Source organism: Ctenopharyngodon idella, chromosome 22 (assembly GCF_019924925.1).
Source record: "Ctenopharyngodon idella isolate HZGC_01 chromosome 22, HZGC01, whole genome shotgun sequence".
Taxonomy (NCBI): domain Eukaryota; kingdom Metazoa; phylum Chordata; class Actinopteri; order Cypriniformes; family Xenocyprididae; genus Ctenopharyngodon; species Ctenopharyngodon idella.
In genome coordinates this window covers 21,365,695-21,378,712 of record NC_067241.1, presented here as the reverse complement: position 1 = coordinate 21,378,712, position 13,018 = coordinate 21,365,695, and the positions used below count along the sequence as shown (strand labels likewise).

General features: G+C 34.9%; 1 protein-coding gene across 2 annotated transcripts; it reads left to right on the top strand.

Moving 5' to 3' along the window:
• Positions 1–1,347: 1,347 nt before the first annotated feature.
• Positions 1,348–7,491, top strand: ormdl2 (ORMDL sphingolipid biosynthesis regulator 2). Of its 2 annotated transcripts, none has more exons than XM_051879379.1 (4): positions 1,348–1,477; positions 1,935–2,037; positions 2,508–2,659; positions 5,657–7,491. In XM_051879379.1, exons 2-4 carry the CDS (start codon positions 1,936–1,938, stop codon positions 5,790–5,792), a joined length of 390 nt encoding a protein of 129 aa, XP_051735339.1. In that variant the 5' UTR covers positions 1,348–1,477; position 1,935; the 3' UTR covers positions 5,793–7,491. The 2 variants fall into 2 exon arrangements, with proteins under 2 accessions (XP_051735339.1, XP_051735338.1); XM_051879378.1 differs by having other exon boundaries at positions 1,382–1,477; positions 1,935–2,109.
• The last annotated feature ends 5,527 nt before the right edge of the window (positions 7,492–13,018 follow it).

Here is a 13,018-nt window from a genome sequence, read left to right as displayed (position 1 = left end):
TTCAAGTTGTCTTCATTCTTGTGTATTGTTCTTACACAAAACAAAGAAATTAATTGACAAATTAAAAAAGTAACAAAGAAATTAATTGAAGAACTAACAGCAAATTACTTTTACTAGTACTAGTACTCTAATCAACAAGGAAATGAGTTAATGTGGTCAAATTTCCCAGTCTGAAGTCAACAGCTCTCTGTAAAAGGAGAGGGAAGATGTGATTTCCATAAACATTTATGCAACTCTTTACGGCGGCATGAAGCTTCCTGCAAAATATGTCCCAAACTCAGATGCTGTCACTGCTCTGTTCTCTCAGGAACGTGTGTATTGTCTCAGTAAGGATGATGTCATAACTAAAAGGGAACTCAGTTTACCAACAAACACAGCCAAAGACAGAGGTCACATTATTGACTTCTTCCAGCTAATACTGTTTTTTTGTTATTGTGACAGGAAAGACACAAGAAGCAAGAACAATAAATAAATAATAGCCTGTACTTGAATAATGATAATAAAAAAATAGAATGAAAGCATCATCATCAGACATTTTCTGATAGTATACTGTTAAATTATTTAACTATACTGTCATTTTTACTATTATGACAAACGTGTGAAGTTTTTCCTGTGGTCATGTTATATGCGAAGAGGAAGTAGGACTATTGCCAATACCAGAGAACCTAAAACTCTAGATATCTCTGATAACTTCTCTTACTCATCAAAATTTTTAATACAGCCTATTTATATTAAAAGTGTTAAAAGTTGAATTTGTCGAACATACTACAACAATATCAGTACTTGTTGAAATTAAATAAAATTTTATTATAAGCTATGCATTATGAAGATAAATATGTGATATAATACAAATGAAGCAATATAAACACAATAAGTTTCTAATCAGATTATCAAAATGTATTTTTAATTAGATTATTAAAATTTTAATTTAATTAATTTATAAAATAATAAAATAAAATACTTGAAAATAAAATAATTAATTACACATTCCCAACATGCTGGCTGAGACAAATCCAATAAAACCTAATAAAACATAAAATAAAAGTTTAAACATAATAAAATAAAATAAGTAAGTTTCTAATCAGATGATCAAAATGTACATTTAATTAGATTTTTTAAATTTTAATTCAATTAATTTATAGAATAATAAACTAAAATAGTTGAAAATAAAATAATTAATTAAACATTCCCAACAAGCTGGCTGAGACAAATCCAATAAAACTTAATAAAACATAATATAAAAGTTTAAAAATAATAAAATAAAATAAAATAAAATAAAATAAAATCCTCATTGTGCTAATGACACAGTGTCAGAGGGCGGAGAGAGGCTGTGTTTCAAAACCTACTGTGCTGTTTACCTAGACATCGTCATAAGCACGTGCCGCACACTCGCGCTCTTAAGATGCTGTCTAAGTAGGCGGCTCGCTAGGTTTTCAAACCTAGCCGCAGACGCTCTATTTCCTGGTTACTTCGCAAGGTGGGTGGCTGTTATATGACAACATTAGCTCTTTATTTACACCACTTTAATGTACTTTAACTTGTAATTTGTGGTGTGTTCATTGCTTGCTTAATTTTTACTTCAAACGTGACAATTTTTATGGCGCGCGCGTTTTCTTAAGCTTTTATCAGCAGCGGATGTACTACTATTGAATCCATTAGCTGGATAGCTAACATTGTCCAGATGTTAAAACAGTATGGATGTTGTATACGGTACGCATTAAAACCCCGCAAAGTACACGCTAGTCTCGGTCGGTGGTATAAACACCTAAATAAACCACAAACAGGTTATCGTGGGGGAAGTTAATGTATGTAATCGTGATAACGTATGTAACTCATTGTAAAGAGTGTAGTCCCTATTAAAGGGCATCCTAATTTGTTTTTTAATGGCATTGGGTATTTGCACGAAGCATATCACGGCTGTTGTTTTTGTTCAGGATGAATGTGGGCGTTGCTCACAGCGAGGTGAACCCAAACACGCGGGTGATGAACAGTCGGGGGATCTGGCTGGCCTACCTGCTGCTCACCACTGCCCTGCATGTAGTCTTACTCAGCATCCCTTTCCTCAGTGTGCCTGTGGTGTGGACGCTCACCAATGTCATACACAACCTGGTCTGTTTGGAAAAATTCTTAAATGTTTTTAAAAAGAAGACTCTTGTGCTCACCAAGGCTGCATTTACTTGATAAAAAAATAAAGTAAAAACAGTAATGTTGTGAAATATTATTATTTAAAATAACTTTTCTGTTTTATTATATTTTAAAATGTGAAATATCCTGTGATGGCAAAGCTGAATGTTCAACAGCCGTTACTCCAGTCTTCAGTGTCCTTCAGAATTTCACAATATTACGGTTTTTATTGTATTTTTGATCAAATAAATGCAGCCCTGGTGAGCATAAGAGACTTAAACAAAAATCAGTTAATTAATTAATAAAGCCACACCATGGGAAAAATGTAGAAGTCATATTCTTAGTTTTGTGGTCCATTGTTAACTCATTTCTCTCCTATTTAGGTGATGTATCTGTTTTTGCACACCGTCAAAGGCACACCGTTTGAGACGCCAGACCAAGGCAAAGCACGTTTGCTTACTCACTGGGAACAGATGGACTACGGCATCCAGTTCACAGCATCCAGGAAGTTCCTCACCATCTCACCTATTGTACTGTGAGTGATATTCATAATTCTCTTAAAACTGACAGAAAAAGAAATGGGTCCACATGCACTGGTAATCTTATTATTTTTATCACTTTTTCTTATTATTTGTTGAAATAAAAGCATATATTAACATTTTATTTATTATTGTGTGTCTATACACACACACACACACACACACACACATACATGCACTGCCTGGCCAAAAAGAAGTCACAGACTCTAATATTTAATTGGACCACCTTTTGCTTTGATTAAGGCATGCACTTGCCATGCCATCGTTTTGATAAGCTTGTGCAATATCACAACATTTATTTCTGTCCAGAGTTGCATTAATTTCTCACCAATATCTTGTATTGATGATGGGAGAGTTGGATCGCTGTGTAAGTCTTTTCCGGCACATCTCAAAGATCCTCAGTGGGGTTAAGGTCTAGACACTGTGGTGACCAGTCCATGTGTGAAAATGTTGTCTCATACTCCCTAACCACTTTTTCACAATATGAGCCCAATGAATCCTGGCATTGTCATTTTGGAATATGCCAGTTCCGTCAGGGAAGAAAAAATAAAATTGATGGAAAAACCTGGTCATTCAGTTTATTCAGGTAGTCAGCTGACCTCATTTTTTGGGCACGTGGCATTGCTGAACCTACACCTGACCAACCTTAGCAAATTGAAGCCCCCCCCAATTAGCCTTACTGATAAGTGGTTTTCTTAAGGCTAGACAGCTGTTTAGTCCCATTCCCTTGGGAATGAGTTCTCCTTGCATTGTGCATGTGGAAATGCTCATACTTTTACTATTAAACATAGCTGAGATTTTTTTTGTGATTTGATCTCTGATCATAATCACTCAGGATGTTTTTCTGACCACATTTCTTCTTTGAAGATGTTGGTTAACCACTATCCTTCCAGGTTTTAATAATGTGTTGGACATTTCTTAACCCAATTTTGGTAGTTTCAACAATCTCCTTTTTAGTTTTTTGTTTTGTTTTATTTTTTGCTTGATGCAGGGCAATAATTTGACCCTTCTAAAACAGAGTAACATCTTTTCCACATCCACAGGATATGTCTTCCGACATGATTGTTTAAAGCCCTATTCAGACAATAATTGTTTCTCATGGGGTTGTAAGGTATTTTTAACATTTACGGGGTCTAGTCGGTGATATTTATTGCTGTCCAAATCCAGAATGCCAGTGTTTTTGTCCCTCTCCACATGTAAAACTCTCTGGCTGAATTACCAAACATCTTGTGGTAATTTAATTGTCCTCCGAATCCACATTTCTGAGTTTACAAGAAGAGCTCAATTACAAATTCACTGTTTAAATCTCAAAACATATGAGGCCAAGGCACTCGAAAATTTAGAAAAAAATATATATAAAAAGCCTTTATTTATTTAATATAAATATTTTAATAATATTTTAAAAACAGTCACATGTCACTGTTTAAATCCTTTTTGACCACTGTACAATAACTGTTGAAATGCTGGAAAGTATTTACAAGAACATTATTTCATCACCTCTCCACCAACAAAAAGGAGAAAGTGAAGAAAAGCACATAAACATTTGAAATGTTTGTTTGTATGTATGTACCCAGAGCTCCTGAAAAAAACACAACAAATTCCTTGTGTGTTTGCGCACACTTGGCGAATAAAGCTCATTCTGATTCTGAAATGGGTGGTGACTTTTTTTTTTTGGCCAGGCAGTGCATATACAGGTGTTGTACAATGAAACTGAAACTCTGGCCAATATAGTGTTGGAGTTTTCATGATTCCATCAGTAGGAACAAGTAGGAGTAGGAGTCAATATTCATGATCAGGCTGCTATAGCCAAACCAAATGTCAGTTTCATTGGTGCCAACACAGTGCGAATCATGGGCTGTGGACAATGTGAAACATGTATTGTTCTCTGATGAGTCCACCTTTACTGTCTTTCATACATCCTTGGGATTAATGGTGTGGAGAAGCCAAAAGAGGCTTAACTCCCATACTATTGCTGCCCAGAGTGAAGCACAAGGGTGGATCAGGCTGGAATATCATGGCATTCCTTACTGTGCTTGATGTGTGCCTCACTGCCAAGGACTACTGAACCATTCTGGAGGACCATGTGCACTTGATGGTTCATATATTGTCCCCTAAAGGGGGTGTCGTGTATCAGCATGATAATTCACCAATACACACAGCAAGACATGTGACAGAATGGTTTGATGAACATGAAAGTGAAATTGAACATCTTCCATGGTCTGCATAGTCACAGTTATCATCTAAATATTTTTGTGTCACTTTGGGGTATTTTGGAGGAGCGAGTCATATGATGTTTTCCTCCACCAGCATCACATAGTGACCTGACCACTGTTCAGGAAGAGGAATGCCTCAAAATCCCTCGGATCACTGTGCAGGACTTGTATCTGTCATTCCCAAGATAAACTGATTAAATTTCATTGTCCAACCCCTGTACACACACACACACACACACACACACACACACACACACACACACATATATATTTTACTAGTGGGTTCAGAGACACTATAGTTCATGTATGTAAGTGAGGATAGCAAAATAAAGTAAACTGACATATCATACCCAAAAATTCTTCATACAGTGGACTACCAGTAAAACTGATAAAAATTTGGAACCAAAAATTATTCAGACACTTTGACCTGACCATGTTTTGCTTAAGTGTTATCTGACATAATTAAGATTAATTTTTTCTGACACAATTTAACTCTGAGATCTTGTCATATTTTATTACAGTTTTTTTTAAACTATAGTGAATAAACTATTAATGAATGAAGTGTTCAAGGTGTCTGAATACATTTTTGGTTTGACTGTGTGTGTGTGTGTGTGTGTGTGTGTATATATATATATATATATATATATATATATATATATATATATATATAATTAAGTTTTTATAATGTTATATTCTCAATTATATATATATATAGTTTTTAACAGTATAATCATTACATTTAATTATAATATTTACATAATTGTTGTTATGTTTTCATAGGTACATCTTGGCCAGCTTCTACACTAAATATGATACCACCCATTTCCTAGTCAACACAGGCTCGCTACTAAGTGTCCTCCTTCCCAAGTTGCCTCAGTTTCATGGAGTTCGTCTATTTGGTATAAATAAATACTGATATGACACTTCAGCCCACTCATGGAGGGGTCGTAGCATCATGGAGATAAGATGACTGAAGTTCCTTCATTCTCCATATGATGCTTCCTTGGTCCAAAGCCGTAGGGCCTTAAGGAACCAAAACTGCACTGGACTCAAGTACACTATTTAAAAAAAGGCCTTCCATGCTCAGGTTTACTCAATCTGTGGTGTTTCTTTTTTTTTTTTTTTTTTTTTTAAATCTGGGACTTATGTCTGTAATTTCTTTTTGTAATCATAATGTCTAGATTCATCAAGTTTAAGGATGTTTTGACTGCATTGCAACAGACAATTTGCCAATTATTATCCGCTGATATTAATTTTAATAAGGTTTGCTTTGCATAATCCCGTTTGCCACAACAAGCTGTCACTGTGGAGTCAAAACATGATAGTGCTGAATTATTATAAAGTTCAGATTGTTTTTTGTCAGTGTTCTAGTATATAACATGGGCAACTGCAGTAAATAAGATATGTTAGAAATAGAATCATTAGAAAAACACATCTGTTTTGAGTTCAATCTGAACTGTGTTGCTGCATTTTTCATTTCATTTGCTCCAAAAATGCAAAACAATGATCTGTGATAATGTGTGAATGTGATGTAGTATACAATCTGGTTTCTCTTGAAGTGTTTCACTTAAAGTTCATTACTTAGGTTTCCTGCAGAGCGCTGGTTATATTGGATTTCCTTGAATTCATGTATTTATTTATTTTATCATATCATGAAACATTCCAATTTGAAGTAAATGCCAAGGTAAACATACATTATTGTTATTATATTTAACGTACATGCCTGCATTGATCATGTTTGTTCACAATACGGAAGTGAGAGCATGCAGATTGAGGAACAAAAGTCTAAAACTATGGGATTCAAATTTTAATTTAAAGCTGGAAATAATCAGATTTTTTTTTTTTACAACTTACAACAAAAACAATGTAAAACGAATAATATTATATTCTACACTTTTTACATTTTTCCATGCCACAAATGGCATCAAATTTGTAAAACTGCACTGTAAAAAGTAATACGCTATATCTACTCCATAAAATTTTGGTAACAGATTACAAGCAATATCATTAATTAAATTGAACAAATAGAACTGAGTTAGAATTAATCAAATTAATTCCTTAAATGTGAAGATGTTTAAATCGAGTAAAATTTAAACAAAAATATCTGAATAACAGACAGACATCAAAGATGAGTTAACAACTCTTTATTTTTTATTGCCAACATTGAAGACACCTGATGATAACAAGAATCACTGAAGGAAAGAGAAACACAAGAATTAAGAGGTTTAGATGTTGATTTTATTGAAAATGTTTGGTCACCATTATGGTGATCAGTGTTTCATTTAGTTGGGCAGTTTGACTGTTTTTGTAATGGTGTTTGCTAATTTTACACAATTTAAATGGTTGATTTTTAAGGAATTAATTTGGTTAATTCAAACTCAGTTCTTATGTGTTGAATTTAATTAACGATATTGCTTGTAATTGTTGCCACAATTTTATTGAGTAGATAGAGCGCATTACTTTTTACAGATGCTCAGATGCTGACAATATGCTTTTTGGATCGTTCTCAAGTCATGATCATCAGCTTTCACACAAGCTTATGGAGTTCATGTAACTTGAGTACTGCTGTCATTGTGTTGCACTGGTATAATTAAAATGACTCTTGCACAAGATAACTTATCAGTCATAAATTCATTTGGACTAATATACAAAGTCAGGGGACTGTATATGTAGGTCACCACATACATCAATCTATACTCAAGGAAATGACATTTACAGTTTCATTTGTGGCAATATATGGCCCTCATTTCTTAGCCACTTTTGTTTATTCTACATATGATAAGCATGTAATGAGCACAACATTAAAGTATGTTGAAAATGGCGTGAAGTTGCATCATATTGCGAGGAAGCCTGTAAATCTTTTGAAGCAATCATAATACTACAGGATCAATCTAACCACATGCAGATTAACGTGGGAATCCTCTGTTGGATAACAACAAACCACACAGGTGAACAGGGAAGAGGCGTGCGCCTCAGCCACGAGGAAGCTCAACTAGTTCAACACAGACACGGTTCTGTGTAGATCCAAGGAATATAGACGTGCATTTGGTTGTGAAGGTGTACCGGGGGAAATCCGGGAGTTTTACATGTCACACACCTACACGCGGACGGGGCAAGCCCAGCGACTGCGATGAGCCGATAGTAGTACGGGAATCCCCACCTACAAGCTCAGGTGTCTCCCACCTGCTAACACACTGTATTTCAGGGAAGAAGGAGTAGGAGGGGAATAGTGTCCTCGGCCCACCTGTGCCACCGATTTGCCTAGCGTATGTAACGCATTCTGTCTGTTTACCACGAAAGCATATGCAAATAGGCTTCTGGCTCAGTGCGCTAGAATACTAAGGAATCCTGAATCAGGTGACACGAGGACCACCTCTGATGTCTCCGCTGGAATGCAAACAGCATTTGCATGAGCTGCAGAGGAAGAACAAGGAAGGTTGTAATATCTCAAATAATAATTCAAAGTCGGTCGGATCCAAAACCAAAAGCTGAGGCGGGATTCCTGGGAGAAGGAGACAATGCTTCTGCTGTTTTCGGCTTTCTTCGTGTTCCTGTTCTGAAGCCTGTTATAAGAAAGGCCTGCACTGACCGATGAAGGTCAGCCAAACCACAGAATTTGTATAAAGAAGACCAAGAGGTGATCAGCCGTAAAACAGTGGTAAAACAGCAGTCTGCTGAGTGCGGTGGAATGACTTTGCGTTACTATCATTTTGTTTACTGGAGGAGTGAGTAGGGAATTTAGAAGTGAGTCAGCAATAATACAAACAAGACAGAAGAAAAGTAGAAATGGTTTCGCTGAAAGGAAAGGGAAAATTATTCCGCTGGACATTATTTTAAAGAGGTTTCTCATTGCAGAGTTGAAAACACGCGATAGAATGTTTACGAAGCCCTTGAAGTGACATGGAGATGAAAAAACAATGAGAGAACAATGACAGGTTTTGCAAAAGCATTAAAACATTTGGTCCGTTTTTGATAATGTACCAACATTTAAATCAATAATTTGATACAATGCACTTATTGTGTACATACATGTTCTTGTACTCACTATACGGGTAAATAGGTAGCACTTTATTTTACAGTCCTGTTCCCCATGTACATACTATGCCCTTATTATAGTAATTACTGAGTAATAACTAAGTACTAACCCTGAACCTAACATTAACCCATGTAGTTACCTTATATTACCAGTACTTTCTTAGATAAGTGCATGTAAGTGCACGTACTGTAAAATAAATTGCAATGGTTAAATGTATTGCTTATTTGGCTATTTATACTATAATTTTATTCAATCTGTTTAATAGATTATTATAAAACAGTTAGTTCCTGTCCTTGATTCTGATTGGTCAATAGCTGTTTTATTCACGATAAAACACGGCTATGACCGCTTATGTGTATCATTACACAACACCCTTAGCAACCACTCTTAGCAACGTAAACTGAATTGAAGCTTACTGTATTATGTAGAAGAGTATTATGAGAAAGAGATCGAGTGAGCGAGTTTATTACCTGCAATCAGATTTAGCATTTTCCTTCAGGTCAGTCCTATGTTCATAATAAAAAATCTGTTTAAATGTCCGCTGCAATATCTTGTCCTTTTAACAGTTAAGGGGTTTTCCCATGACTGACAGCTCTAGTCAAAGCATTTGTCAGTTGTGTCGTGTTCCGTGTTCACAACAATTCAGTCTTTTCAATATAAAAGTCTTCGCTACTGCCTGACACACTCATAAAGACAGTTTTTGTCGCCATCTAATGGCGTAATAATGTAACTTCTGTTGCTGTTCATAGTCAGGGACTATTTTTTCTGGTGGAAGGAAGGCTTTAGTGAAAGTTTACTTCATGAAAGTTGCATTGATACATATTTTTGCCTTTAATATTTGTATTGTGTGGTAACTTTTATAAAAGCAATAAGGTACTCAAGGCTAGTGCTGTATCGTGAATAAGTCATGGCTGAAGGGGTTGCAGGCACGATGCGAAACGCCCTTCAGCCATGACTTATTCACGATACAGCAAGCCTGGAGTACCTTATTGCTTGCATAACTAATATTTAAATTTTGTTAATAATATATAGTATTTTAATCTTTTTTTTAATTTTAATCTAATTTATTTACTTTTTAAAATCTTTTTATTATTAAATTCATTATTAATATTATTTTTACAGTTTTTTTCTCTAGATTTTTCCAGACACTCCCATTACCCTGTTTGAAAACCCCTGCCTTAACCAAAACTATACCACAAAACCTGTCCCTATCCCACCTCAATAGCAGCAAAAGTGTTTTGCAATGCAACATGAACACATTAAATACACTCTCCCAAACATTTTTTTTTTTTAAAATGCAAGTAATAGTTAAAGACACCCAATACCAAGGGTGACCAAATATTTTTCTCCCATCTCACCATGTCTCTTTAGGGGCTCCACAGTACAGTAATGTTCAAGAGACTGAATATAAAAAAAAGCACCTGCTGATGATTGTTACGGTATGTGGTTTTTTGTTTTAGTTTTTTTTCTTGGTTGCCTTTGTGCTGTAGTCTTGTAGGTGGCAGGAGAGATAGGGGAACACCTGGTCCAAATAAAAATGTGGAGATATAAGTGTTCCTGTTACATGCTTATGGAGGTGTGGTGGGGGGCCACGGAGAAGTGACATTATCTCCGGGTGGCCTTTTTGTTACCTCGATGGAATGGGGATCTGTTGTCCTATTGGATTTTTTAAAATGGCCCCTTTCTGTTTAGTATATCCTGTGAAACCCCTAGAATTCTGTAATAAACTCCATTCATTTTAACAAATTTCATTTTGGATTTCCCTTTTTTTGTTGCAGCCATAAGCTGGCTGTAAAGTGATATATACATTTTCCAAAACAGATTAGGTTCTTTGGTTTAAAAAGTACGAAATAATTCCATGGTGCTGAATTTTAGCAATGTTAAATTATTGGAGAAAAAAAAATGGAAAAATGGGAATATTTTTTGCCTCATCTGTAGACGATAACAATGATAAGCAGTGTTGGGCAGTAACTAGTTACAGTAATAATATTACTTTTTGCAGTAACTAGTAGTATAACTAATTACTAATAAGATTTCAGTAATATTACATTTACCATCCATAAAACATCTCATTACCAGTGTTGGGGGTAATGCATCACAAGTAACTTGAGGTACGTAATCAGATTACTTTTTCAAATAACTAGTAAAGTGACACATTACTTTTGCAATTTACAACAAAATATCTAAGTTACTTTTTTTTTTAATTTACATTTATTGACCGACAGCTCTCCTGTCCCCATGTTGATAAAGTGTAGAGTTGTGTGTGCTGTGTGTGAACATGATATTGTAGTTCTAGACTAAATGTGAACATGCATTTACTCATCTCACTCGCACGAAAACATTCAGTATTCCTCAAAATGAAATAATAACCATGAATGCAATCTCAGAATTTTATGCAAACCTATAATAATCAACTATATTAAATTAAACAAATTTACTTTATGTATTTAATCTCACTTTATTAAACAGTGTCTTTGCTGCTGACCTTCAATGATCCAATTCAGCCATACTAATAAGCAAAAATTACTTTATATTAGATTTAGAAATAAGAGTGTTAAACTTCCTTCTCCTGTATCTATTCTTCTTTAATCCAGAATGGCAGCACATCTGAAAGGTTTGTTTGAGCTGCGCCATCTACTGTACAGGCGTAAATATGCATTTCCTTCAGCCTGAGGCTTATTCATTTCACTTTTGGTGTGAAAGGGCCTTAACATTTGACAAAAATAGAACATTTTTTGTTGTTATTAAAAAACTAAGAAACAGCCCAGCCCAGGTGAGAAAAAGTAATGCAAAAGTAATGTAACATTACTTTTTATAAAAAGTAACGCAATTAGTTACTTTTTTTAGGGAGTAACTCAATATTGTAATGCATTACTTTTAAAAGTAACTTTCCCCAACACTGCTCGTTACTTAGTTACTTCTGATGCCTCAACCTCTACTGATTTGAAATCCAACAATCCAATAATTCCTATATTTATTTTCATAATTTTCACGTCTCGCACAGGCACATGAAATCACCAGTGTAGCAGGCAATCTAGGAATATGGAAAAGCTTACATTCAGCCATTACATTGATTTTATCAGAAGACAAAATGATCTGAACATCGTTGTAGCATTACTTTACTCAGGCATTACATGGCTTGCCCACCTACATCCCTCTGATCCCGATATAAATTATATTAATATAATTGAAAATCTTTTTGGAAAACATTTTCTTATGAATGTATGTGATTTCTTTAGATAAAATACATCATGAAATATAATCGTATATGGGTAATTATAGCAATAATTAGCTTCAAGCTACACATAATGAGATTAATGCAACACTTTTACTTAAAAGTCACTATCAATCACCATTGAGTGTTTGTAATAACTTCTGACTGCGATCCAATGTGGATTTGTCAAATGATGAGGCAGAAATATGTTGTTAGTAACATTTTAGAAGAATTTTAAGGGGAAGATACACAATTACAACTTCTGTGGGGCATGAAGGAAAAGTAATATAACTAGTAGTGCAACTAATTACTGTTGCCAGAAAGTAATAAGTAATAATATTACTTTTGAAAAGAAGTAACTAGTAATAAATTACATTTTTTGAGTAACGAGCACAACACTGCAGATAAGTAATCAAAAAGTCATGTTAAAAGTTTCTTGTGAGCAGTGGTTAGAGATCTGTTACTGGATATGCTTCAACAATGACATCCATTAGCTCAAACAAAAGTGTTTTTACATCTATCTATCTATTTCAATGCTAAATTTCCTCTCTAAAAAGTGAATGGATACCCAGTACTTGATGAACAGCTTGCCATGTAAAGCCTCTACTGCAGTGGTTCCCAACCCTGGTCCTGGAGTACCCCAAACTGTACACATTTTGGATGTCTCTCTAATCTGACATGACCATTTCAGGTCTTTAAGTCTCTAGTAACAAGCTGATGAGTTGAATCAGGTGTTTGATCAGGGAGACATACAAAATGTGCAGATATAAATGTGACCTGGGATTTGAACCACAGCTCTATTGGTTTTATGCCTGCCACCAAGTGGTCACATTTAACAATTCGGATATTTGACCATATTCATTAGTCTACAAAGTAAAGCAATAAGACTATG

Coding starts and splice junctions, on each gene's coding strand:
- ormdl2 (XM_051879378.1), top strand. CDS start 1,936: ATGAATGTGGGCGTTGCTCACAGCGAGGTGAACCCAAACACGCGGGTG. Junction 2,110..2,507: donor CCAATGTCATACACAACCTG/GTCTGTTTGGAA, acceptor TCTCCTATTTAG/GTGATGTATCTGTTTTTGCA. Junction 2,660..5,656: donor ACCATCTCACCTATTGTACT/GTGAGTGATATT, acceptor ATGTTTTCATAG/GTACATCTTGGCCAGCTTCT.